At 43.9% G+C, this 14,487-nt stretch overlaps 1 protein-coding gene across 1 annotated transcript in view; it reads right to left on the bottom strand.

Annotated features, from left to right (window-relative positions):
* Window positions 1-370: 370 nt before the first annotated feature.
* Window positions 371-14,487, bottom strand: part of ppp2r5ea (protein phosphatase 2, regulatory subunit B', epsilon isoform a) — an 18,868-nt gene continuing 4,751 nt past the window's right edge. Inside the window, exons 2-14 of the mRNA XM_076271654.1 lie at window positions 12,278-12,440; window positions 9,757-9,953; window positions 8,437-8,538; window positions 7,819-7,911; window positions 6,515-6,645; window positions 6,138-6,197; window positions 4,962-5,070; window positions 3,638-3,691; window positions 3,442-3,492; window positions 3,008-3,127; window positions 2,570-2,697; window positions 2,068-2,169; window positions 371-642 (exon numbers count right to left, since the gene is read on the bottom strand). Of these exons, the coding sequence (XP_076127769.1) occupies window positions 501-642; window positions 2,068-2,169; window positions 2,570-2,697; window positions 3,008-3,127; window positions 3,442-3,492; window positions 3,638-3,691; window positions 4,962-5,070; window positions 6,138-6,197; window positions 6,515-6,645; window positions 7,819-7,911; window positions 8,437-8,538; window positions 9,757-9,953; window positions 12,278-12,434 (1,446 nt within the window). The 5' untranslated portion in view covers window positions 12,435-12,440 and the 3' untranslated portion in view covers window positions 371-500. The remainder of the gene's footprint in view (window positions 643-2,067; window positions 2,170-2,569; window positions 2,698-3,007; window positions 3,128-3,441; window positions 3,493-3,637; window positions 3,692-4,961; window positions 5,071-6,137; window positions 6,198-6,514; window positions 6,646-7,818; window positions 7,912-8,436; window positions 8,539-9,756; window positions 9,954-12,277; window positions 12,441-14,487) is intronic.

The raw sequence follows: 14,487 nt of genomic DNA, 5'->3' as shown, positions 1-14,487 counted from the left end.
ACAAAAACAAAATACCCCAAATGGAGTGCATTTCAAGTCTCTTCTCCCCACAGGTATACACAATTCTTTAGCTTGTTAAGTTGTATTTTTTTTTTTCAATGTGGTTCCTTCTTTTTTTTTGGTAATTTTCATTTTCCTTTCAGTGTAATTGTAATCAGGAGGATAAAACAAGAGAGGATAAAAATATTTACAGTGCTATTGAGACACAAAATCAAAAAGGGGGTGTGGGGGGGGGGGGTTGATGTGAGTGCAGTGGAACTCTACAGTAAAGTAAGGAGCAAGGTATGAGGTGAGACGTTTCTTTCTCTCTCTCTCTCTCTTCCTCCCTCCCTCCCTCCCTTCTTTCCTCCCTCCCTCTCTCTCTCTCTCTCTTTCCAGCCATCCCTCCATCGTCTCCCTGTTGGTTGGGAAGATGTAATTGGATGGAGGCGGAGGAGCTGAAGGTGAGGAAGAGGAGGGTGGAGGAAGGCTGAGGGCAGGGCACCGCTGCCGCTGCGGTGTTAGGTGGGGATGACTGGGGCGGCAGCGGCGGTGGAGGTGGAGGTGGAGGAGGAGGCGTCGCTGTTCTGGATGGCCCTCCGCAGCTCCAGCTCCTCCAGCTGTCGCCATAGCTCCTCGCGATCCTTCTCCTTCTTCTTCTCCCTGAGAGGAGCAGAGAAGGACGGACAGAGAGAGGGATAAAAAGAGAAGGGGGGAAAGAGAGAGAGAGAGATTAAAGGAGGAAGGGAAATAAGAGAGATAGGGGGAGGGAGATACAGAAAGGATCCGAAAGGGAGGGAGGGACCAACCGAAGAGTATTGAAAAAGAGAGGAAAGAGACAGGAAAGAGGGAGATGAGAAGAGAAAGAAAAAGGGATGAGAAGAGAGACAAAGAGGGATGAGAAGCATCATTGAGGTCACAAGGTCACAGCACTCAGGGTGGAGCAAGTGCAGAAGAAGCAGAGGAAGTGACTCATCTATGACAAACTGCTAACATGCTGATGAGACTTCCTAGTTACATCTACTAACAGATAAACTCTAATGACAATTAAAAGGTAACACTATGCACGTTTAGGTATTTTTAATGACTGTAGAGCCTCTAGATATATCTAGAGTAGTGAAATATTTATATTTTACTCTGATGTTGTAAATAGCAAACTTCTTGTGACTTATCCCCCCTGTACATAATGAAAATGTTTTTGTTGTGGAAGAGAAGGATTAACAACAGGCAAAAACAAGACTACCGTTCAAAAGTTTGGAGTCACTTAGAAATGTCCTTGTTTTCTTCATTAATGTTGTAAATGACTGTTGTAGAAAGAAATGGCTGATCTTTAATGCAATATCTACGCAAGTATACAGATGCCCATTATCAGCAACCATTCATATCCAATGTTCCAAAAGCACACTCTGTTAACTAATCTGATATCATTTTAAAAGGCTAACTGAGAAAACATTGGAGAACCCTTTTGCAATTATGTAAGCACATAATGTAATCTGAAAACTGCTGCCCTGATTAAAAAAACAATGCAACTGATTTCAGATGGTATTCTGTTTATAATGGAGTGGAATGGAAATTTCTAAGTGACCCCAAACTTTTGAACAGCAGTGTATCTCCAAAGAGCTATGCCTACTGACAAGGTAATGTTTCAAGATTCTCGCGAGATTTGTTAGGCCGCCGTTCTTGAAGTTGCATGGCTGGTTTTATCGGTAGACTTGCTATGTCTATGCTGTATAGCTATGCTAGGTGAACGATTCGCCTATTACAAGTTTGTTTACCATCAAATTGGCTTCATAAAGGTGAAAATATTGCATAGTGTACCTTTAATACATCGCATCCAAATGGGTACACTTGTTGTGAGTCTCAGAACAGAAAAACGTTTCTCAATCAATCAAGTAAAATCAATAAAAACATAATAAATGTTGGCTCTCCTATTATTGTGAAGCAGAATTTACCAAGTGTTAGATTGTTCACCCGCTAATAGGGAACATGAGCTGGGTTTAGACCATTGTGAACAAGGTTAGTTGCAAAGTTGCAAGATGACCACTGTTCCAAACCCAGCACCCGAAGCTCATGCAGCAGGCTGCTCACCTTTGGCGATCTGCTTTGTAGGTAGCGGCAAGCTCATCAAACAAAGTGCTGTTCATCTCCATGAAGGCCTTGAGCACGTTGTAGATTAAAGCAGAGATTGCCCTGGAGGGAGAGGAGTGGAGGTGCTTACATGCACACCATAGTTAAGCACAAACACACTCAACACTGTTTTTTGTTTTTCAATCAATGAAACTAAAGAATATGATTCTGATCTCAGTCTTACAGGTTTCTGGACAGGTAACTCAGACAGTCATCGGTCCCATAAATCGAACTTTCCGTCACACACACACACACACACACACATACATAGGGATGTCATGATTCTCCAAATCCTCGATTCGATTTAATTTTCGATTTTAAAGTCTACCTTTGAGTAATACCTTTTAATTCTACCTTTGAGTTGAAAGTTCGAGATTGAGATGTAATTTCGATCGATTTAAAATCTAAATCGTGACACCCCTACACACACACACACACACACACCAAGAGAGATAGTACTCACGGGTTCCAGTGCTCTTTGGAGATGCGGTAGAGACTAGCGAACATGATGGGCAGGATGACGTTGGAGTTCTCCTCGATCAGACTCATGATGTACTCGTTGTTCCAGTAGTAGAGTGCACGCTCTGCCACCTGACACACACACAGGGACAAGGACAGTCAGAGGCACAGCTCTTTACTCATAAAGCACAATGTTTAACAACACGATTTGAGCCACACTGCAGTTTGTGAGCAGGTGAAGGACTTAAAGCATGGACCATTTTAGGTCCTGAAGTTATCAGAAATTTTCTGAAACTTTGGTGTTATATCCATTTTTCAATGATCTTCTGGCCCATTTGTCGGATCCGACTTATTCGGGGCTATATCTAGTCAAAATCACAGAGTCTGCTTGGCATTAGAGAGTTAAAGGGGGGCAGGGGTTCGGTCAAACAGAGGTCCAGACCTGGAAGTGGGGGCTGGACACACATCTGGAGATCTGCTTAAAGAGTGGCTCCTGGATCTTGACAAACTGGGTGGGTTCGATCACGTCCAGAATCTCCTCCAACTCGCCCAGAAACATCACCTGCAGGAAGAACACACCAAACACATTCGTCAGGACCAGGAGACACACAAATAAGGAAGACCAGACACACAAACACACACAAACACACACCCCAGTGTAATGAGCTATATGACAGCCATATGAAGGCCATCAATGACAACACAATATCATAAATGAGTATCATTACTCAAAGTACTATGCAAACTAGCACATTGTGTTTGCATCAGGCAGCAGATATGATGCAACAGCAAAGCTCCATTTGAACAGTCTGAACATAAGATTAACCCATTGCACAAAGCCAGAGACTGACCAGAGACTGAGACTGGTGTACTAACCTCTTTCTGACTGCACGTTTTGGGCCAGAATTTCAGCAAGCCTCTGATTACCTGAGAAAAAATGAAAGACATGACAAAGATTAATGAAGTGGGCTAACACAGTGAGGGGAAAGTTAAGTGTGTATGTGTGTATGTGTGTTTGTGTGTGTGTGTGTGTGTGTGTGTGTGTGTGTGTCTGATAAGGCAGATTGCTTACTGGCTCTGTTAACGTTGGGTCCTTTTCTAAGAATTGTACAATACAATAGGCCAGCTGTAGGAGAGAGACAGATAAGCAAATGAACAAATAACAATGCTCACTAGCAGTAGCTTGCCTGGACAAAGATGCATTGTTTTTACTGACAGAGATAAGACAGAGAAATGAGAAACAAGTATATTTAAACAGCACTCATAGGCACATCCCCTTAGGACATTGATTTCATGGACCCCCCATAACTACCTTTATCCATTCAGGGTTCCCACTAAGTCAAATGTAAAATTCCATGACTATTCTGTGACTTTCCCTGACAAAAAAATACTGAAATTCCATTACCTACTATATAATGTATAAGTATAAGTATATATACCCTTTTGATAATTTTTTTTTTTTTTTTTTTTTTTTTAAGTATATTTTTTGGGGCTTTTTATGCCTTTAATTAGATAGGATAGTGGAGACTGACAGGAAGTGAGTGGGAGAGAGAGTCGGGGTGGGATCCGGAAAGGACCACGGGGCGGGAATCGAACCCGGGTCGCCGGCGTACGGTGCAGGTGCCCCAGCCAGTCGCGCCACTGCTGGGGCCCCCTTTTGATAATTTGGTCTCTACATTTATCCCAATCTCTGAATTAGTGAAACACACTCAGCACACAGTGAACACACAGTGAGGTGAAGCACACACTAATCCCGGTGCAGTGAGCTGCCTGCAAAAACAGCGGCGCTCGGGGAGCAGTGAGGTGCCTTGCTCAAGGGCACTTCAGCCGTGCCTACTGGTCGGGGCTCGAACCGGCGACTCTCCAGTTACAAGTCCGAAGCGCTAACCAGTAGGCCATGGCTACCCCCTCCCCTAATGAATGGTACAATATACAGTACCGATCGAAGATCTCAGAGCAGCCGCAGGGCGTTCAAGAATCTTTGACTTTTTTAGAGTGGGAGATGAATAAATGGGCATTGAATAAACAAAGTTGGGCTAACCACAACTACTCAAATAAGCAGTAAAGCTAATAACCAGATATACACCAATTCTGCGTGGCAATATATCTGTATTAATGTATTTCGGCAAGTAAATTTTAATCTGCTACAACAAAATTCCCTGATATTCCATGACTTTGCTCCAAGATTGATCAAATTCCCTGACTTTCCATGTCTGGAATAGACTTTCTAAAACCCTGTCCATTGTTTTTGCAATAGCCAAATGCAATCCCTGAATACTGGCCCAACCCATCAGCCAAATATCAGTAATGGGCAATTCTACGCCATTAGATACTGCTGTGGGTATGGGACATATAAAGTGTAAACCAGTCCATCCCAATCGGAGTAGCTTACATACCTGTGCGTGGAAGAGTGACAGGCTCTTGACAGTGTGCAGTGGCAGCAGAACTTTGACCAGGAACTGCTTGTGTTCGGCCTTCAGTGGAAGGGCAAAGCCATTGATGATACTGAAGAGGAGGAAGAGGAGTGGAAAGAGGAGGAAGAGGAGTTGAAAGAGGAGGAAGAGGAGTGGAAAGAGGGCAGAAACAGGAGTGTTTTTAAAAAAGCATTTATTTAGATGACATCCGCGTCTACTCATTTAGCCGATTCTCTGATCGTAAGCAGATTACAACCGGTGGATTGTTCTCTGCTGTGTTCACGGAACGACCTCATACACTCCCCTAATGTAGCGTAGCTAAACCGTTGACAGTGTCACGAGAGACAATCTTTTAAATACCTGACCCGCAGAAACACATAACACTGAACTGCAGTGCTGAACTGAATACATAAGAAGCAGTATAAAAGCACTACATATACACATAATAACCTGAAAATTGTCTACCTAAAAAACAAACAAACAACCAAAACCAAATGTAAACCTGCTGACAGCACCATAGATATTAGAAAGCTAGATACCACATTGGGCTCAAGTTCTATTAGGTGGCATACTTAAAAAGCAGCCGCCTTATTGCTGGGGGTAACACGTTTACTGTCTATGGGCAACACTTGCCGGCAATCAGAAACACCTGTCTGATCTGTTTCTGAGTCATATGCTCCTCCAATGGCCTCCAATTATTGTTGCCCCCACCAAGATGGCGGCGCTATTTACGTACCTTCTGGAGCCCAATGCGGCATCTAGCATTTCTAATATCTATGGACAGCACTATCAGGCTTGTGCTCCATGTCCTCTGGGGCCCTCTAACTGTCAGAGACTGGAGTTTTTAACCTGTCTGAGGTCTAGACTGTCCTGGGACCAGTGCAGACTCCCTCTCCGCAGTCTGGCACAGCACCAAGACCTGAGCCACGACTCGGAGCGATCGAGCGAGCGAAGCGAAGCCTGCTAAAGATCAGTGTCAGGCTGTTCTCCTTCGCCTTCCTAATGGGTCTGTTTAGACGTCTGGGAAGGTGCTCTACTGGAGCGTGGGGAGGACCGAGAGCCTATTGGAAGGGGCTGGTTAAATACAAACAACAGGAAGCCAGGAGACGGACGAGGACACAGAGCGGAGAGTGGAGGGCAGAGGATGTGACCGCTCACCTGCCCAGGATCTCCAGCAACTCAGCCACACCGTTGAAGTGCTCCGTCTCGTAGACAAAACTGCACATAAAACAAGACAGGGGAGATACAAGACAGATTGAAAGGCAATAAATAGCAGAGAAGGCAAACAAGGTAGGAAGTAATAGACACATAGGAAGAGAAAGAAGGAAAGAAAGAAATGGGGACATGGAGGGAGGGAGAGAGAGAGAGAGAGAGAGAGAGAGAACATAACTAAATCAGTGACAGACCAGACAAGAGCATGCACCACTGCTATTCACTTCGAAACACATGACTGGTGCGAGAGAGAGAGAAAGAAAGAAAGAAAGAAAGAAAGAAAGAAAGAAATAAAGAAAGAGAGAGCTAAGGCTCACACTCACCATAAGAAAATGTTGTTGATCTGTTTGCGGATGAAGGCACGCAGGCCCAGGAACTTGCCGTAGATTCTGTGCAGCACAGTCTTCAGACAGTCCCTCTCCCGAGGGTCCTCACTGTCAAACAGCTCCAGCAGCTAGAGACAGAAAGAGAGGGAGTCAATGGGTGAAACACTGGAAAATGTAACAGAATCCACGTCTTACTGACTTATTCTGGGAGGTGATGATTTGGGGAAAATAACTAATCACGGTTTTTCTGACAGCAATTGCAATTTGCGATATGATTTTTGAACGTCAATGAATGGATTCAGTTCAATATTCGTGTGCCATCAGCCTAGCCAACACTGATCTCAGTTCAGATTTCCTTTCTGGCCACTGCATGAAAACTGGCGGCCTTATTTGGAGCTCAGTGCCCAGTAGTGGTTAATTGACTGGCGGAGGGATCACAGCAGGTCTAATCCCATTACCCACTCTAGACTCCTTACACAACCAGACGTCACGCTCAGCTTTCATTCTTACACCTGTTCGACTCCTTAAAGGAAAGTTCCGGAGCAAAAACAACCTAGGGTCTATTTCCAGAAGCGAACAGGTTCAAACAGTTGTTTGAGAGCATAATTACATTAATTGGTGCAGTTTTAAGCAAGACAGTCATTTGCATTACCACCAAATTGTCTTACAATGCAAGTGCAAAGGACACTTTCCTTTACAGGTTCACTTTCCTTTAACAGGTTCACATGCCTCATGTCTATTCCCCTGCCTGCATATCGGATTGCTCTGCGTACCTAAATGAACCCAACAGTACCCTTACCTATTTGAACACACCTGTTTAACTAATCTGACAGGAGCCTGATTTATGATCACACTGACTTTTGAATGTCTACTAGGAACAGTAGGTTGAAAATCCAGTTCCACGATTGTAAGGTGCTTTGGATGAAACCATTTGGCAAATGAATAAATGTTATTGAATGTTATTGTCCAATAGGGCTAGAAAGGAGACAGAATCTACAGTGCATCTGACCACTAGGGGGCATTCAAATCACAAGAAAAGGTGTCCATCTTGTAGCAAATACTCCATACAGAACGTTAGTGTGACGCTTGTCCAACTTGTTCCATTAGCCACAATTAAGAAGTTAACACCTTGTCAAATCTGACCACAGTCCCCTCCTCAAATGTGCTGGCACCCCATGGAGAGTTCCCATTCTTGTGTGTGCATGCGTCTGTGGTGTGTGTGTGTGTGGTGTGTGTGTCGGTGGGGTGTGGTGGGGGGTCCCCTTGGCGCTCAGCCCAGGCTGCCAGGTTCAATGTCTCACCTGCAGGACAAATTTCTGGTCTATGTGCTTCTTGGCCACACTGGGCTGAAACTCCTGGCTCTCCAGGAAGCGGATGAAGAACTCGTAGACCAGCTGCAGGTTAAGAAAGAGAGAGCGATAGGAGGAGGATAGAGTGGGTGGAAGTTAGAGAAAGAGAGGAGGGGGAGAAGGGTTGAAAGAGAGATGGGGGGTAGGAGAAGAGATCCAGAGAAGGAGGAGGAAGAGATAGAAAGACAGAAAGAAAGAGAAAAGAAGCAAAGAGGAGACAAGAGGAGCTGGTAAATAAGTCATCAGCAGATCAGCAAAGTCCAACCCCATGGGTCAGGCTGAAGGCACCTAGTGTCCAGACCTGGTTCAGACAAGGGTCAGTGGGACTGACTGGGAAACGCAAACATCACTAAACGGCAGAAAGTTTGTAGCTATGATTACACATGATGGTGTTTGGATTGTGTTTAGTGTGATTGGCATGCATGAGGTGCCCATGCAGGCAAGTATGTACTGTATGAGTATATGATATGTGTGCACACATTTCTGTTATTGTAGAAGTTCTGTGTGTGTGTGTGTGTGTGTGTGTGTGTGTGTGTGCGTGTGTGTGTGTGTGTGTGTGTGTGTGTGTACCTGTAAGTGAGGCCAGGAGGCCTCCAGTGTGGGCTCGTCCTCCTCGGGGTCAAACTCATTGCTGTCACTGGGAGGAAGAGTCCGGAAGATGTTATAGCACACCTGAGAGAGAGGGAGAGAGAGAAAGAGAGACATGTCATTGGTAACACTAGCTTTGGCAACACAGTATACAAATATCATTTTTTTCAAAGTTGATCTATTAGCATAAAAGAGGGAGATGAAATGGATTGAAGTCAGCTAAGAAAGTAAAGAGTGGGCACAAACTGCTGTTTCAGCTAACCACTTCTATCACATGCCACTGGGCTACTTTGCCAAGAAAAATAGTTGACAGAGCTCCCAACACACAACACACACACACAGACACAGGGGTTTACCACTAGACAGAACATAAACACTTCTAATGTCTAGTTTACAAATAGCTTGTTGTCTCCAATCTGTTGTGTTTCTAAAGGCATTGTCTGTAAGCAAGATGTTATAGCCTCCCATTTGTTGTGCTTTTTAAGACACGTTCAGTGTGGGGTTTATTCTTTAGACAACAAGCTTCTGTCAAACAGGTCTCAGACACCACAGCATAGAGCCATGGGTGGTCCTGCAGTATTTCCAAGGGATTAACATGCCAGCAATAGCTTTGTAATGGTATATCTTACAAAAATGTGCAATGTGCGAATGTGTGTAAGTTATTCCTAGAATTTGAGATAAGCCATGAAACACAATGCCGTCCATATGAATTCATGAACATGCAATCAGATATGGGGTCATTTTCTCAGCTATGAAGAAAATTATATATTCTTCATGGAGTTCTGTGCCTCTTGAATATGGAGGATGGAATGATGATTTGTGTTTAGTAGTGTTCTGTTGTGTGTCCTAGCTAATATATCTATATATCTAATATATCTATGTAAAAAGGGTATGAATAATTTTGGACATTTAAAAAAGATCAAAACGATTATTTTTTTTATTCCATGTTTCTACCACATTGTCTTACAACCTTTTGGCATGTGGCAGTGTCATTTTCAGTCAGAACAAACATATTGGTCAAGAGAAAATCAACATTACATCAATATTTGCCAGGGGTATGAATAATTTTGTTCTTAACTGTACACTTTCTTTGTGCTGCTGTTAGTGTGATCACACTAAATCTAAAACTCAGATTTTCAATGATAAGACACATGATTGTGTATACCGGTAGTTTACTATTCATTGATTCATGTGGAGTTTATGTCACTGATCTGTATAGATATATTCTCTCTTTTTAACAATTGTTATAGTTGCTGTAATAAACTAGTTTTGATTATTTTATGTGTTTTTTTCTCTTCTCACCATCTTGACCACTTCAGGGTAGGTCTGTTCGGTCAGGTAGCCGCGGCTGACGGTGACGTAGTCCACAAGCTCGTTGAGCGTGGAGCGCTTGTACTCCTTCATCTTGAGGTCGGACAGCGTGTCCATGAAGTCAAAGAGAGCGCAGCACTGCTGCAGCTTTTTGACAAACAGCTCCGGCTGCTCCTGAGCTGATACATCTGCATAGGGGTGAGAGGAAGAGAGAGAGGAAGAGAGAGAGGAGGAAGGAGAGGGAGGAGTAGAGGGAGAAAGGGGGGGGGGGGGGGGGTTTGATGTTACTGTTGTTGATACTAATCACAGAATTTATTGTTTTTGTTTTGTTTTCCCAAAACCAATCATGTATTGCTTTCCACCTCCTTAATTACTACCCCTTTGTCTTTTTGCTTTCCTGCTTGTTACTGTTCATATCTTTGGCTGGTGAATATAATGGCCTGTTTGTTCTTTGTTACAGTCTAGCTCATAAAGCTCAAAAGGACAAAAGGTAGGCCGACAAGCAAACCCAGTCATGAACACCCATCCACTACTATGCATCTCAGAAGAAGTCTGCTTGGGGCCTCTGCTTGACTGATTTGCTCCTTCACCTTTGCCGCAGGGGGGATGGGGGGGGGGGGTCTCAAATACCTTACACTTGGGTGAGCAGTGAAAGCACCTGACCTTTGGCCTAAAATAGAAGAACCACTTGTGTTCTGGGTTGGCACACACCCTCTCTCAAACACACACACACACACAGAAACACACATAATAAACAGGCATAATTCCAGGAGGAAGAAAGCAGAGGGATTTGAGAGCAGATTGTGAGGATACCGAAAGATTGAGATGGCGTGTAGAGAAGAGCGAAGCAGAGATATAGATTGCAAGCGCATGCGTGAGCCTGTGTGGGGATTGGTGAATTTGGTTCATACATGTGCATGAATGAATGAGCACCATGCCTGAGTGTGAATGCGTGTAAGAATGTATGTGTGTATATGCATGTCTAAATGCATGTGTATTTGCATGTTGGAGTGTGTTTTGGTGTGTGTGTGTACGTGCCTGCATGTTGTCAAAGAGAGAGAGGGAGGGATGGAGAAACCAAAACAGAGAATGAGAAAGAATGAGAGTGAGGTCGCATGACCCGATCAGACAATACAAACACTCTTTTCATGCGTGCTCCGGTCTGTCTGCATTCTCAATACGTGTATGACTGCCTGTGTGTGTGCGTGTGTGTGTGTGTGCCTGCCTGCATGTGTATGAGTCAATGTCTGTTTGCAAGAGTGTGTGTGTGAGTGTGTGTGTGTTTGTAAAACTGCATGCATGCAGGCGAGTGAATGAGCACAACTCATTTCTGCCCAAATGGACACTACACGGATCTGACAGGCTCTGGCGGTAATTAAGCGTTATCAGCTTGTTCAGGAGACTCATTACTGACCTGCTTAGGGGGCTCATTCTGCACTAGAGGGTGACGGTGATTAAAGCAGGTCAACAACCTTGAGAATGATAATCACTACAGCCATCATTAATATGAACTGCACTAGTTACCAGTCACCTCCCGTCTCTGACTATGATGACGCATAAATGTAGTAACACCGCAGACCTGAAGAGTACGCCACCCTTTTTAACTACTTGGATATGGCTCCTCATTCTGAGGCTTGGTCTGATATTAAAAGGAACCTGTGGCGAACTCAGTAAGTACTAAAACCTCTTATCATCAAACTGCCTGGCACAGCCTTTATGACACATTTATGAGGAGCATTGTACCCTGGCATCAAAAAAATGTCTTTTGATCGCGAAGCAGCTTTCAGGATAATGACCCGAACAGCAAGTACAAACTACACAGGTTTCTTTCTTCTTCTTAATAGTCCTAAAGTCATCCCTTAGTAGCCATCTGATATGTTGAATGATTAAAATGAAGGTGTCTGCTACTGTTGAGATATTAGCAAGGTCCAAAAGCGTACACTTAACCCTGTTCACATAGATCACCACCTATGAATAATGTGTATGGAGAGGCATGCATATTTAGGATAGACTTTAAAAAGATGTTGTGTTTGACCGTATTGATGACTGATCAATAGACTTAGATGTGGATGAAGAAGATTTACTGCCTGCATCAGTCAGGAAATACAAGGGCATTTAGGGAGGGCTTAAAAACCTGACCCACCTGCAGCAGTTAACTTTCTTCCTGCATAAGGCACATTTCTATTACTATGCTTTACTATGCTTAAATTTCTACAATTAAAATCACTGTAATATGTCAATTACTATTATAAAAGTATGAGGCGTGTCAATAAAATAATCAAAAGAAATTCCATAAGGGAATAATGTGGGATAAAAAACATAAAGCACTAATTCCAGCTATGATTCGTCAATGATGTTTAGGGCTGCAACTGACGATTATTTTCAGTCGATTAATCGAGTTGTTGTTTAATCAATAAAATGTTTTTTTCCAAACCGAAAGAATATGTCCTCAAATACCGTGTGTAGATTTAGTTTACGGTCGTGACTGATGTTTCCGGAAAGTGCACAGTACCTTTGAGCAGTGGTAAGGGGGTCAGCTCAATGGGCTTGTCCTGAGAGCGGAACTGAGAGGAGCTCTGGGCCCTCCTCTGCCGGGCTCTCCGCACGGACTTGCGGGTGAAGCCGTCCACCTTGTCCACCGACGGCGGTCCAGCTGGCGTGGACGACATGGCCCTCTGGAGAGAGGAAGGGAAAGGAAAGAGAGAGAGAGAGAGAGAGAGAGAGAGAGAGAGAGAGAGAGAGAGAGAGAGAGAGAGAGAGAGAGAGAGAGAGAGAGAGAGAGAGAGAGAGAGAGAGAGAGAGAGAGAGAGAGAGAGAGAGAGAGAGAGAGAGAGAGAGAGAGAGAGAGAGAGAGAGAGCAAAGGGTCAGTCTCCTGGAAGCATTATGGGATAGAATCTACTATAGATTTGCAATAATATAAAAGTTATAAAAGAAAAAGCTTAAAATAACAATATAACTTATAAAAGAACAAGCTTAAAATAACAATAGGGTATTAAATGCTACAGTTTTTAGGTGTGTAGTCTACCAATTTGACGGCATCAGGTCGAGAAGGACAGATAAGCACATTTCTTGTACCTATGGAGCTTTCAGGGCATACACCATACCTCAACACCATACGTCAACATTTAGCGTTCCAAAAACGAGAGATTTTTTTTTCGGTGGGGGGGGTGGTCAGTGTTTATACCGGATCTGTGTTTACATATTTAATACGTTTCATACACGTGTTTCAACACTGCATTTCGGTGGTTTTTACCTTCCCATTACCTTACGCATGCCAGTTATGTATCCAGCTGCCTGCCTGCAGCCTACTTCCAAAACTCCAAAACTGCTTGCTGTCTGATTTGGTTCCGAGGGCACAAGTTCAGTGTATTAACAACACTCAATAACAGTTTATGTGATGTGTTAATCAATTAAATTCCCAACACACAACAGCTAGTTCTGGAGTAGGCCATTCAACTAGCCCGCTTGCTTACGACGAGACTCAGGCTGCGCAGTCGGCACCCGCTTCCTTATTTGGGTTTTGGGTTGCCAGGTTTTAGCCTATGACAAAATGGTTGAAATTGAAACTAAGTGATCGTGTATGTGTAGGGTGTATTTCATACACAATCTGGCAACCTGGGAGATGTCAGACTAATAGAAAAAATGAACGGATCAATGATTTTAAAATGAAGTTTGATGGCCAGGCAAATTACGGAAGTTTTCCGGGAGAAATAACAAACCGGGAGGGTGCCGGGAGATGACCTTGAAATACGGGAGAACCCGGGAAAAATGTGAATGTTGACAGGTATGGCATACACTGCAGTCATGTGATCCAGACCAGAGCTGCACAAAACGCACACCAGTCTGAAAAGTTTTCATCGCACATCACCAATTCCATTACCAAACACTTCTCAGCCTTCTGCCAGACACAAGGCCTCTGTTGGTCTTTCTTCATGTCTTTCATGTAGTTAACTTGCTAGCGAAAAACCAAAACTACTTATTACTAACTCCTTAATAAGTAAACTTACAACCTACACCAGCCAGTAAAATTACTTAACTTAACATGAAGTGTGTGTATGTGTGTGTGTACGCGCATGTGTACACCCACACTAACATGTGCTCGGTAGCGATGTCCCAAACCTCAAAGTGTGTGCAGCGTTACTTGAGAATCAGCTGGAGACACTTGAGACGACAGCAAGTGAGTGTAAAAATGGGAAGGACAGCCTGCTGAGTGAGTGAGTGAGTGCTGCCTGCGCTTTTCTGCGTGAAGGGCATCCATCAGTGTAACACACCATCACCACCAGGCGCGCGTGCACACACACATAGACACAGACACACACAGATTCCCCATCGGTGAAACCAGCCACCAGCACTGCATGGCCTACCAGTGTCTCACAGCCTACCAGTGACTTACAGGCAACAGAGTCGGCCTACAGCGGAGAGAGAAAGGAACAAGCACAAATCCTACCTGCGAGCAACTCACTCTTCAATTGCATTAGTGACCAGGGAATTATGAATAAATGTCATTAAAGCCCGCAAGCTTTGCAGAACGCATTTTGAAATGAGAGGAAAAGCATAATAATAACAAGTGTTGTTGTTGGTGCAGTCCAGAAAAACACTGTTTGAAGGAGAGAAAAAAAAAGAGAGAGACCGAAAGAGAGAGGGAGAGGCATGAAAAAACATCTCTGCTCCTTTAGCCCTTGCCGGGGGGGATCCTCATCTAGAATGTCCTCTGTATTTGC

This window comes from Alosa pseudoharengus, unplaced genomic scaffold (genome assembly GCF_046254945.1).
Source record: "Alosa pseudoharengus isolate Yale_2024_CS ecotype anadromous, Long Island Sound unplaced genomic scaffold, YU_APseudo_1.1 YU_APseudo_1.1_scf_7, whole genome shotgun sequence".
In the NCBI taxonomy this organism is placed as follows: domain Eukaryota; kingdom Metazoa; phylum Chordata; class Actinopteri; order Clupeiformes; family Clupeidae; genus Alosa; species Alosa pseudoharengus.
Note: the sequence above shows the minus strand (reverse complement) of the source record. Positions and strands in the feature narration are given on the sequence as shown.